Source organism: Anopheles coluzzii, chromosome X (genome assembly GCF_943734685.1).
Source record: "Anopheles coluzzii chromosome X, AcolN3, whole genome shotgun sequence".
In the NCBI taxonomy this organism is placed as follows: Eukaryota; Metazoa; Arthropoda; class Insecta; order Diptera; family Culicidae; genus Anopheles; species Anopheles coluzzii.
In genome coordinates, this window is record NC_064669.1 from 2,767,702 (window position 1) to 2,781,637 (window position 13,936).

Genomic DNA, 13,936 nt, shown 5'->3' on the forward strand with positions numbered 1-13,936 from the left:
GCGCGTATGAGAACCTACCTCAACGTGTAAAAACACTGTGACCAGCGGTATGGTTTGGAACAGCCGTTCCCAACGCGGAAGACGAGAAGAATAAGGCAAGAATGGACGGTTGCTCACTGTCGGACAGACAGGTGAAAGAAGAGATCCCTGGGCCAACGGACAGCAGTTCACCGAGCACCGGGAACAACGTAGCACCGTGAGCAGCAACAACAACAAATGTATTTAAAAAGGTACCGTACACATGCAATTTTTACGGACGAAGCTGCATAAATATGCAAAAGTTGTTAGAAAAAATAGAAATACTAGATAGAACGTATGATCAGGTTAGACAGCTAAACAAATGCTATAGGCTCTGCGCGTTAACCACACTAAGAAATAACACTAAGGAATTATATGACGAAATACAAGAGCTTCTACGAAAACACGAATCATCCATTAAAGACGAAATATTAACAACCTTAGTTAAAAAAAGTAGACACCTATATTACGAAATAAATAAGTGCATTAAAATACATTTCGAAAGACATCCAGATTCGTTAAATACAACATTATCAGAAAACCAGTTCGACATAACGATAGAAACTAAATCTGAAAAAATGGCTGACATTATAGAACTAATTAAAATCACCACTTCTCTCATATCAAAGTATGATGGTAATGAGAAAGATTTAAAAGGTGTGGTGTCAAATTTAAATGTATTAAAGAAAATAGTGAAGCCGGAGAATAGGGAAACAATAATAGAGCTAGTATTAGGACGTCTGACAGGTAAAGCGCGAATTGTTGTAGGAGAAGCCCCAAAATCAATAGAAGATATAGTTAACAAACTACAAGACAGATGCAGCATAAAGGTAACACCAGAAATAGTAGTATCCAAAATGGATAATACGAAACAGACAGGAACAATAGAAGATTTCGGAAGCATTATAGAAAAACTAACGCAGCAACTTGAAGAAGCATACATAGCGGAAGAAATAACACCAGAAGTAGCCAGGAAAAAAGCAACTAAGTCTGGAATTAGCGCATTGAGTTATGGACTTAAGGATGGCGAAACCAAAATAATAATGAGATCAAGCAAATTTGAAACCTTGCATGAAGCAATAGAACAAGCAGTAAAATTGGAACTAGAAGACAGAACGAAAAAGGGAAAGAATGAACAGACAAAAATTTTATATTCAAACGCTACTAGGAACAATAGAGGGTATGGTAACAACTACCAGGGAAGGAACAATTACAATAGATTCTCAAATAATAATAATAATAGGTATCAGACACAAAACCCACCCAGGTTCCCACCCGCAAGATATGGACATAACAATAACCGAAACAATAATAACTACAGAAATAACAACTTTAACAACACTAGAAATCAGCACGCAAATCGACAAAATAATTCCAACAGAAATCAGTACGTACAATCCAATCAGAGAAATAATAGCAATTTGCAAAATAATCGAGCGCCTATTCATAACACAGTAACAGCCGAAGAACAGAATAATTTTTTAGGGCAACCTCAAGCATCGGAAAATACCCAATACTAACCATAAATCCTGATGCAGATAATTTTGTTAAAGTAAAAATAGAAATTACAAAGGAAATCTATAGCACACTCATCATAGATACCGGAGCAACCGTATCCGTACTTAAAGCTAGTAAATTAAAACCAGGTTGTAAAATCAATACATCAAAAAAATTAACCTTGATAAGCTCTAGTGATCATGAATCAGAGACTTTAGGAACTGCTATGACAACAATTAACTTTGGCGATTATTCCATTATACACGAATTTCATATAATAGAAGACGTAGAATCCATTTTTTCTGACGGACTGTTAGGAAAAGACTTTATAAAGCACAGATGTATTGTTGATTATGTTAATTGGATGATATACTTCTCATCTGATAACGGATTGATTTCACATCCAATAGAAGACAATGTAAACGGAAATTATATTTTACCAAAACGAAGTGAAGTAGTACGAAAAATAAGTATACCAAACTTGACAGAAGATTCAATCATCTTATCACAAGAAATCCAACCAGGGGTATTTTGCGGAAACACAATAGTCTCAAAACGTAATCAGTATATCAAATTCATTAATACCACGGATAAAGATGTTTCTTTTAACATAAAATCTTATACACCAGAAGTTGAACCATTAAGAGAGTATGAGCAATTACAGAAGAAACTTGACACATCTAAGGAACGAATTCAGAAAATTCATAACAAAATCCATATAGAAAATATTCCACAAATAGCAAGAGAAGAGTTAGAAAACCTTATCACAAAATTCTCGGATATATTTTGTTTAGAAGATGAACCGGTCTCTACTAACAATTTTTATACCCAGGAAATTTCATTAAAAGATAATATTCCTTCTTATATACCAAATTATAAACAAATACATTCACAAACAGAGGAAATGCAATCACAGGTAGAAAAGATGTTGAAAAATAACATTATAGAACATTCTGTTTCATCATATAATTCACCGATACTATTAGTACCGAAGAAGTCAGGTGAAGGAAAAAAGAAATGGCGTTTAGTAGTGGATTTTCGGCAATTGAACAAGAAAATTTTACCAGACAAATTCCCTTTACCTCGCATAGACACGATACTAGATCAGCTAGGAAGAGCCAAATATTTCAGCACATTGGATTTGATGTCAGGGTTTCATCAAATCAAACTTGATAAAAATTCGAGAAAATACACAGCTTTTTCGACACCTACAGGCCACTATCAGTTTACAAGAATGCCATTTGGACTCAACATTAGCCCAAACAGCTTTCAAAGAATGATGGCTATCGCTATGGCTGGTTTAACACCAGAGCTAGCATTTGTATATATAGATGATATTATAGTTACTGGATGCAGTGCACGGCATCATATCAGTAATTTAGGTAAAGTTTTTGATAGGCTAAGAAAATATAACCTTAAACTAAATGCAGAGAAATGTTGTTTCTTCAAAACAGAAGTAACGTACTTAGGTCATAAAATAACAGATAAAGGAATTTATCCGGACGACGCGAAGTTTGACACAATTAAAAAATTCCCGATTCCTACTAATGCTGATGAAGCAAGACGTTTTGTCGCATTTTGTAATTATTACCGTAAATTTGTGCAGAATTTTGCTAAGATAGCTAAACCTATTAATAATTTGATTAAGAAAGACGTTAAGTTTGCATGGACTTCAGAATGTCAAGCAGCTTTCGATACATTGAAACAAAGCTTACTCTCACCCACAATTTTACAATATCCAGATTTTAAAAAACAATTCATTATTACGACAGATGCATCGGATATGGCATGTGGTGCAGTGTTATCACAAATAACAGATGGAAACGATTTGCCAGTCGCATTTGCGAGTAAAAGTTTTACACCAGGGGAAAAGAATAAGCCAATTATCGAGAAAGAGCTTACAGCTATACATTGGGCAATTAATTATTTTAAACCTTATGTATATGGACAAAAATTTATAGTTAGAACAGATCATAGACCATTAGCATACTTATTTGGTATGAAAAATCCTACTTCTAAGCTTACTAGAATGAGACTAGATTTAGAAGAATTTGACTTTGAAATAGAATATTTAGCAGGTAAAGCTAATGTTGCGGCAGACGCACTATCAAGAATAATCCTTAACTCAGATGACCTAAAAGCATCAATACCAAAATCCAAAACGATTTTAATGGTTAATACAAGAGCCATGGTTAAGAAAAATAACGAGAAAACTGATATAAACAAAGACGAACCAATCGCAACAACAGGGACTGATCACCCCGCGATGTGGAAAACAGATAGACCTTTAGAAGTGAGAAAGGTACTAAAAATAGGTACGCAGAGAATTAAAAACAACGTTGAATTCATAATATACAACCATTCATATAGTAAAGCACTAGGAAAATTTCTTTTGAGAAATGATGTAAATGGAAGTCAAGCATTAGAGTTTGCTCTTCTAGAAATGTGCAAAATCGCGAAACAATATGGAAGAAATAAGCTAGCATGGTCAGAAGAAGACCACTTATTCAAAGAATATTCCCAACAAACTATTAAGGAAATAGCCAACAGAGCCATTACCAAGTTTGAAATAATCCTGTTTACTCCAACTAGATGGATAACAACAGAAAAAGATAGGCTGAGAATAATTTCAGATTATCATATGACCCCTTCGGGAGGACATATAGGCCAGTACAGACTGTACCAGAAAATAAGGGAAAAATATAAATGGAAAAATATGAAAGATGATATCAAGAAATACGTACGAAATTGTAAAGCATGCATAGTTAATAAGACGACTAGACATACTAAAGAAAAAACAGTTGTAACTACAACACCGACAAAACCATTTAACATAATTTCAATCGACACAGTAGGACCTCTAACAAAAACTAACAAAAACAACAGGTATGCAATAACCATACAATGTGACTTAACGAAATATATCGTAGTAATACCTATCCATAACAAAGAAGCAAACACTATAGCCAAGGCATTGGTAGAAAACTTCATCCTTACATTCGGAACATTTATAGAATTAAAATCAGATCAAGGACTAGAATATAACAATGAAATATTACACAAAATCTCAGAAATTTTAAAAATCAAACAAACTTTTAGCACAGCTTACCACCCACAGACAATAGGATCATTAGAGAGAAATCATAGATGTCTAAACGAATACCTAAGAAGCTATACAAACGAACATCATGATGACTGGGACGATTGGACAAAATTTTACGAATTTGTTTACAATACAACAGAACACTCAGACACAAACTACACACCATACGAATTAGTATTTGGTAGAAAAGCGAATTTACCACAAGATATATTTAAAACAAAAATTGAACCAGTTTATAATATTGACCAATATTATTTCGAAATGAAATATAAACTCCAAAAATCAAACGAAATTGCCAGAGAAAATTTGATAAAAGCAAAAATTAAAAGACAGCAAACCTTAAATAAAGATACAGTACCACTTATTATAAACTTAGGAGATCAGGTATATTTGGAAAATGAAAATAGGAAAAAATTAGATCCAGTCTACATTGGACCTTTCACAGTAGTAAGTGACCAAGGGCCTAATTGCGTAATACAAAATAATACAACAAAGAAAATCTCTACAGTACACAAAAATAGATTAATTAAGTACACAGGAGAATAACTTCAATCATTGTAATTCATTACGTTATTCTATTAAAGGGGGGAGGTGTAGCATGCACATGCACATGCTATACTGTCTATAATCAATTCACACGCAATTCTCATCACACTTAATAAACACAAATTGTCAACACCACACAACACACAAAAAAAGGATAAAATAACCACTCAAGAAATTAACACAACCCAAACCACATAAATAACCTTACGCCAGGAATTGTAAGTCAGCAGAAAAACCCTTGTCCAAAAACACTTAAAACACACAACCCGCACACAGCCCCGTAGGTGCGAAAACAGCAGAAAAACATTACCCAGCACAAAAACGTTTCAAGTGCGTAAAGCGTAAAAACAATAACATTGCATAATAGCAACCAACGGAGACACCGTACCTCGTGTGTACAAACAGAACCGTAAGCGTAGGAAACAAAACACCGCGTAAGCGTCAGAACCCAGAACTGACCTTACATAATAAGCACAACCATATGTAAACTCAAAACTTGACATTCAGCATAATTGACACAAAATAGAGAGTATAAATAAAACCAACTCCGATCATGGCAGGTCAGATTCGTTCGGACTGTCAGGATAGGACTATGCCCATCCTACATCTATCGAGTTCTCATTTAAAGAGTTTAGATATGTCCCCCTGCCCAAGGTAAGGCCTCTAAATTCCAACGTTTCCAGTAAGGGAAACCTCCTAAAGGTTTCTATGATCGCCTGGACGATCAAGTGTCGAACGTCCGCTTCGAAACAGTATCCACTTCAGTTCTACTTAATTCGGCAAACGATGACGAAGGCCACCCTGACCAACGCGAGTTCAAAACATACCACCTGGCAACCGTAACAGTCATCAAACACATTACAATGCCATTCGTAAATTCATTCTAAGCGCACCATGCTGTCCAGCTCCGTCCCTGACTTTAGTAGTAAGACGATAGTTAAGGTTAAGTTATCATTGTGCGTAAACTTTATGCGATTGCATGTTCAATATTTTACCTCCAAGTCATTCGCTTCGGGAAGAATCATCAATAAAGCGAGCTTTTGCAAGCTTTTCTACATAAATTCACACACAAAAATAAACATTGCTTGAGCTTCAATTACTGGCACAAGAGCTTTGAAATACACGGCTAGAAACGGTTTTTGACGGTTTTATTTCAAAGATATGCTGCCGAATTCATCCCAGGTTCGGTACAGGTACGGATCTAGATCTCATTCGCAGATCCTCACTCACCTGTCCCGAGGCTATTCCAGTCCTAGCTTTAAAGAACCTGCTAAATGATCTGATTCTGAGACTCGTCCTTGAAACCCAGCTCCAGTAATGCACATGGTTTGTAGCCAATCGTGGTTTAGGAACTGATTCCGTATAGGCTTATGACTTGTTCCTAATGCGCAACTGGTCCAGATGCAATTATAGTGTATGATCGGTTCCAGGACCGATATAGCTTCTCGATCAGTTTAAGGACCGGAATGCGATAGTGAATGGTTCCTCAACCGATATAGGTTTACAATCAGTTCCAGGACCAATTCAGTTCAGTATCAATTCCAAGACCAGTAGGGGCCCAAGATCAGTTCCATGACCAGTATAGGTTCAGAATCAGGACCAGGAAAGGTATGAGTATAGTATCAGTTCCAGGACCGGCATGGGTTCAGTATCAGTTCCAAAACCGGTATGAATGTGTGATCAGTTCCAGAATCGTTATGGATTCAAGATCAATTCCAGGGCGAGTATGTATTAAATATCAATCATTCAATGAGTAGCACAATAATTAATAACCTTCTTCTTATTTGGCACAACAACAACGTTGTCGGTCAAGGCCTGCCTGTATCACTAGTGAGCTTGGATGTACAGTAGTCACTAGTTTTGAAATTCATCCACCAGAAAAAGTAAAAATAATCCATGCTCGGTACCGTGAAGACTACAGAAATATCAAAGGTAGCAGATGCAGCCAAACTGTTCTACAGCTGTTATAAAGTAGGCTCGTTTTTCGCAGCACCGCCGCGAGTTCGTTTGGGTTTTTTTTGTTGTGCTTTGGACAAAAACAAAACCACGTATAACAGATTGCAATGCGTGTGAACACCGCACACGGGGCCGGAATGCGTCTCGTTGCATTGAAGCACTCCATTCCAAGAGTCGATTTTCGAGGCATTTAATTGTGACGGCATGCAAACAACATTTCTTGTCTATCTTTTTTTTCACGTGCATTGTAGTAAATTGGTGTGCAGTTTACAGTTTTCAGACTTCCCCTCGCCATTTAGCCTGGACACAAACCTATGTGTGAAAGAGAAGAGTTCTTTTTATACAACCAGCCGAGCATGGGCTTCCATTTGAAGCGGTTGGGTCAAACCGTTTTCTTCCATTCACCATACTAGTTCGTGCGGCAAAAGGCGACAGTAGAACGATTAGGGCGAGAACGATAATTGCTCCGATATTCTCAAACAATCCAACATTTGCCCGCGTACGTCGCAAAAAACACAATACTGAGCCGTTAAATGGTCGTCAAATTCAATTGTCTTTGACGCGGACGTACATTTTTGACAGTTGCCTAACGCACACCGCCATCTCTTTGATCCAGTCTGTCAACTGTCAGCGCCGTTCGCGCTGTGACAGACGCCATCAGCCGCTGGGACCCGATCAAAGCATTCTAGTGAAAATTGTTCAACAGACAGCGAACGGCACACACAATACAACAAAAATCTCACACGCACACACACACACAGCAACTCCAACCGCCCGACACAACGGAGCGTGAGCCGTGCGTGCTGAAGTTTCGAACCCCGGGCGTGCAGAACCGACGGTGCAAACACTTTTCTTTACCAACTTGCGGTGTGTGCGCGGCGCGGCTTCTGTCTGGTCCGGATTCCGGTCGGTTTTTCCGTTTTCGTTTTTCCGTTCCGCTTTTCTTTCCCTCCCCTTCTTCTCAAGCGCACGCACACACGCACCCACGCGCCATCCGGTTTTCGTTTTTTTTTTGCCGGAGCATCCCCTGATAGGTGGTTTCAGCGCGGACAGGCCAGGCGGGCAATTAGCCGCGCGTCATCGTTCCACCACCACCGTACTGCCCGAGCGGCCCCAGTGTCCCAGTGTGCAATCGATCAACGGGAAAGTGTGTGTGTGTGTGCGTGTGCGTTGGATCTAGTGAACGGCAACCATCAGACGACCGCCGGAGAACGACCGAGGCACCGAGTAGCGCTAGATGGCTGAACCCGTCAAGCTGTCCCATCGTACCCGTAAACGCGTCCGGGAAGTAAAGCGGAAAGCCAGACCTGGTACGTACCCCATGGCATCGGGAAGCTGCTTTCCGTGTGTGTATGTGTGTGTGTGTGTGTGCATTGGTGAATGGTTTACATTGTGAATGGGACAGAGCTGCGGGTGGAGAGCGACGAGCGCGGGTTTGCCGTTCGAAGGCTCCCGTTTTCCGGGGAATCCACACGAAAGATACAAAGCAGCCGCCTGCCATGCATAACACATTGCAATTTCTCTGCGAGAATGTTGGTGTGCGTGTGTGTGTGTGTGTGTGTTGACGTTTCTCAAGAAGGATCAGCGGCTGGCGGATGACTTTGAAATGCACCCTGCGCTCCCCCGCCATCGAAACAACACCACCTTGCGCGCGCTCAAAACCTTCTGGATGGTTCGTTTCGCACAACATTCGCACCAACCAGCAGACAGGGCTGCCCCGGTTTGCATTTGAAAAAACAAAGCGGTCTTCCAAGTAGTGGTATTTGCTTTTCTGTTTTTTCTTTTTTTTTGAGCAAGCACAGGAGCATTAAAATGTGGCATAATTTTTTAAATGAATTATTTTTCATTGCAGTTTTGCTCTCTACTTCGGAAAGCGCACAGGCCGTAATGTGTGTGTGTGTGTGTTGTACACCAACTGTTGCTATCTCGAAGAATCGACGAAGCAGATGCAAGACTGACGCTGTCGAAACCGATCGTTTGTTAAAATCCTTGTAAAATAACCTAACTACAGCAATGCTACTCGGATATTGTTTGATTACATGAAATCTTACATCTTATCAATCTTACATTATTACATGAAGCCCTTTTGATTTAGGCAGTGCTGCAAAATGTCATGAGCATCACGAGATGTTCACCAACGAAAACAATGAACATATCCGTGGTAGCTTGATGCGCATCGCTTGGTACTCAATGAAAGTGCGTCTTGACATGCCGAACGCGACCTGCGAATGCTTGAGTCCAACGCGAGACTCTAACAGTTGGTGGACCAATCACATGCTTGAAAATGTCGCGACCAGGTGACTGACCAAGAGTTGGTTGCACAAAATCATGCACCAAACACGTGATGATCGTACCAACTGTTTGAGTCTCACCTCTGATCATCACAGTAGATTCTCCACTGTGCTTTGGTGCTTGATAAAAGAAAATATCACCGGCCACCTACCTAGTAGGTCGTTATTCCACCCTAAACTTTTTGTACAGGGATTGGAACATTGTTTGCTAAGCTTATTACATTTGCAAACTCGATTCGAGTAGAGACCTATGGTTCAGTTGCTCCTGGAAAGTGTTTTGCGTTTAATTCGAGTTGAGTAGACCGTTTAAATCGCACTAAAATGTAAGAAATACTATTTATATTCTGCCATTTCAAATGGTATTTTTTTTTTTAAACGTCCTGGGAACAAAACAGACTAATCGCACTTTCTTGAAGAAGAAAAGAAGCGGCTATGCCTTGATATTGTCATAAATATTTAAAATAAACACACTGTTTTAAATATTCGCGTTTTCCATCCTTCTCTCTTGTCCCATAAAAAAAAAAAATAGAATTGTCAGACCGATCAGCATGGGTGCAGCTGGGCTACCATCAAACGTTCGAGACGTTCAGCAAGTTCGAGGACAACGTGGAGCGCATCCACGTGGACAAGGTGAGCGCGCGGGAGTTCATCGAGCGGTTCGAGCGCATCTACCAGCCGGTCGTGATCGAGGGCATGCAGGACGGGTGGCGGGCCGGCCACAAGTGGACGCTCGAGCGGCTGGCCAAGAAGTACCGGAACCAGAAGTTCAAGTGCGGCGAAGACAACGACGGCTACAGCGTCAAGATGAAGATGAAGTACTACGTCGAGTACATGCGCACCACCACGGACGACAGCCCGCTCTACATATTCGACAGCAGCTTCGGTGAGGTAGGTGTCCACCCCAAAAAAAAAAAAAAAACAACCCGAACTACGAGACTTCCACCCATTACCTACATACACCGTGCGTGCGCTGCGGGTTGCTTTGCTTTCCACAGCACCACAGACGCCGGAAGCTGCTGGAGGACTACGAGGTGCCGCTCTACTTCCGGGACGATCTGTTCAAGCATGCGGGCGAGGTGCGCCGGCCACCGTACCGCTGGTTCGTGATGGGTCCGGCCCGGTCCGGCACCGGCATACATATCGATCCGCTCGGCACCAGCGCCTGGAACGCGCTGGTGCACGGCCACAAGCGCTGGTGCCTGTTTCCGACCCACACGCCCAAGGAGCTGCTCAAGGTGACCGGTTCGATCGGGGGCAAGCAGCGGGACGAAGCCATCACCTGGTTCAGCCTGATCTATCCGCGCACCAAGCTGCCGGACTGGCCGGCCGACTGCAAACCGGTACCGTAGCTGTGTGCATGCAGAGAACCCTTTCAAACAAATCCACTGATCATCCATTTTTTTTTTTTTTCTTTCCCATTTCTAGCTGGAAATATTGCAAAAACCGGGCGAAACCGTGTTCGTCCCGGGCGGCTGGTGGCACGTGGTGCTCAACCTGGACGATACCGTCGCGGTGACGCAAAACTTCTGCAGCCGCACCAACTTCCCGGTGGTGTGGCACAAAACCGTGCGCGGCCGGCCGAAGCTGTCCAGCAAGTGGCTGAAGGTGCTGCAGGCGGTCGAGCCGGACCTGGCCAAGATCGCGTCCGAGACGGACCTCGGCCAGAGCACGGGCGTCGCGTCGGACAGCTCGAGCAACTCCAGCTCCTCGTCTTCCAGCTCGAGCAGCTACGACGACAGCGACAGCGAATCGAACACGGACAGCGGGCAGGAGTCGCTCTCGGCGCACAAGTCGAAGAAGCACAAAAAATCCAACAACATCACCACCACCACCACCACCAGCGATGGCACCGGTGACCGCAGCAGCGGCAGCGTTAGTGCGGGAGCAGGCGGCGTTACTGTTGGCAAGCCGAACGGCGGCATCAGTCCCGCACTGGACGATGGCTTTCCCCTTTAACGCTCCAAATGCGGGCGCGTCGGCTTCCCGCCCGGGCCGCCTTTTAAGCTTCACCTTCGCCTTTGTTTACCGGTTTTTTTTTTTTTTTGCACCCGGCAGCGTGCGCCGAAAGCCGTCGTTTTCCACGGACAATCGGTCGAACCAGTATCTCAGCGAAAAGTTAAGCGGAAGGGCGAAAGACAGTAGAGGTTGGAGTAGACGCTTGACGTGGCAGTTTTACGTCTTTATCATCCTGAATGAAAGCGACAAGTGAATGAAAGTATTACCAAAATAACATCATACGCACCGCACCCCCACCCGTACCCCAGTCATGTATGTGTGTGCCTGTGCGTGTACACATCTCTTTATCTCTTCCCCGTTCGGTTCATCGCTCAACGGTTATTTATGCTACGCGCTGTACTGTTGTGGTAGATAAACACAAACACACACACACAAACGGAGAGGTATTGGCTGGTAGAGAAATGTAGAATAACTAATTCAATTATAGACTTAAACAAATTGCTGGCTCTGACCGCGTTTCATAAAAGGCAGTTTGTATGGGATGTGATGTAGGAAAAAAAGGGGGGGAGGTAGGAGGCAGTAGGAGAAAACCCCCATCACCGTCTCCTCACCAGCAGCATACGAGAGACGCGTGTATTAGAGAAGGGGGTGGGGGGGGGCGGAGGCCTGCGGAAGAAACACGCTTCCGTAGCGCGAGTAAAAGTAATCAGCGGTTTTGTGCCTTTTCTAACCGAACACAAAAAAATGAAGGGATATAAATACGCAAACAGACAAAACACACACGTGGAACAAACAAGCAAATTAAAAGCAAATTACCACTGTACGGTATATTAGGCGCGGGTGTGGGTGGCGAGCGAGTGGGGTGTGTGTGTGTGTGTGTGCGTGTGTCGATGTGCGCTCTTTTAAGATTAAGTAGCCAATATAGTAGATAACCCCTGGCGCTGTGCATTAGGGAAAGCAAAGCGGGGTCGGCCATGTCGAACATGAAACACACACACACACACACTCACACGCACGTGCCCACAGCCCCACCTACAACCGAACACACAACCAAAACAATCCTCACGGTGCAGCAAAAGCGTTAGAAGGATCCAAGCCTGGGCGCGCTTTGCTGTGAAACGGGAAGCAATGTGCGAGATGCTTTACATTTGAATTCTAAGTTTCATGCTCGTTGAATTCGTCGTTTGCAGTAGAGAGAGAGAGAAAGACAAAAAACTCGTCAGACGAAGGGAGAGAGGGAGAGCAGGGTGGTAAGAGATTAAATTTCGCTCAACAGGAAACAACACAATATAATAGAATGATCTAAAGGAGTAGGATAACTAGGGTAGGATCGTTTTTGCATAAGGAATGTGAATTCAGGCAGCTAACTCTCCTATCCCCCCCCCCCCCCCCGCTTACGCTCTGCTTCCTCTTTAGGGTGCGTCCCACGCAGAACAAACACACACACACAGCGATATGGAGGTGCGCAGGATAAAACTGACCAAGCTATACGAATATAGTGTTAACAAGCCACACACCTGATACAAAACCATACTGCTGGCAATAACGGGAGAAATTAGGAATCATTAGCAAGCGGCTCTCGCCACAGTAGGGACAAAGTAATAACAACCGTGGAGGCAAGCCATGCGTGTTTAATGTCCTAGCAATTCTGGCAGCCAAAAGTGGGTGCTGCTGGCCACCCACACCCGCCCTCTCCCAACAATCTTCTCAAGTATGATGAGCAATGAAAGCGATAGCAAAAGCGAAGAAAAGATAGCAACACGGTACATAATTCCTGCAACTCGCTAGTTAGGAAGGATTACAATGTGAAATAGGAAAATGAATTCAATGAACTTTATGAATTACACACCTGGAAAAAAATGGAAATGAACTACCGCGCAAAGCAGAAGGCGCAGCTGAATTCCGCGATTTTTTTGTTTTGTTTCTACTGACTTCTCGGCTCTTGTTGCACTATATCACATAATCGAGCCCCGTGAGACCATTTTATTGCGATATCATTCACATCGATCCATAGGTAATGAAGATCCGTACGAAACTTCTAATATCTCTCTGCACTTCTTCACGAAACTTCTAATATGCCTCATGCCGAACTGGGGATCGCTGTCAAACATCTTCCTGGTGGGGCATGAGTCCGGCTTCCTCATAACATACCCCAACCATCGTATTCATGCTTCTCCTCCACGCTCCATGCTCGAACACACCGCAGCCAAAGATGGTCTGGAGGATCTGGTCCGTAGAGGACCACCAGGCGAATTAATGTACGATGTATCTCACATTTTGTGCGGGCTTGAAGTCTTCGGGTTGTCAGCAGTCGGTGAAGCCTATAATAATGAATCCCCTGCACAAAGCGTCCCAGGATTTTCCTGCTAATGACGTTGTCCGAAGTAACGATTGTCCCTTTTCTAACCGATTGTCGCCGTCAACTAAATACACTGCTTCCCAGATGGTCTGAGTCTCCGGCAAGCAGGTAATTCGTGTTCGTCGCATTGATCTGGTGGCAGTGTGGTAGCAATATTTCGCTGATCGGAACCCGTAGAAGGTTAACATAGGCTCTCCATCCCCTGTTCCA

The 13,936-nt window shown here is 42.7% G+C and overlaps 1 protein-coding gene across 1 annotated transcript; it reads left to right on the top strand.

Annotated features, from left to right (window-relative positions):
* The first annotated feature begins 7,597 nt into the window (after positions 1 to 7,597).
* LOC120958825 (bifunctional arginine demethylase and lysyl-hydroxylase PSR) lies at positions 7,598 to 13,267 on the top strand. Its single transcript, XM_040381897.2, has 4 exons — positions 7,598 to 8,430; positions 9,941 to 10,299; positions 10,407 to 10,751; positions 10,837 to 13,267. Exons 1-4 carry the CDS (start codon positions 8,358 to 8,360, stop codon positions 11,365 to 11,367), a joined length of 1,308 nt encoding a protein of 435 aa, XP_040237831.2. The 5' UTR covers positions 7,598 to 8,357; the 3' UTR covers positions 11,368 to 13,267.
* Positions 13,268 to 13,936: the final 669 nt, after the last annotated feature.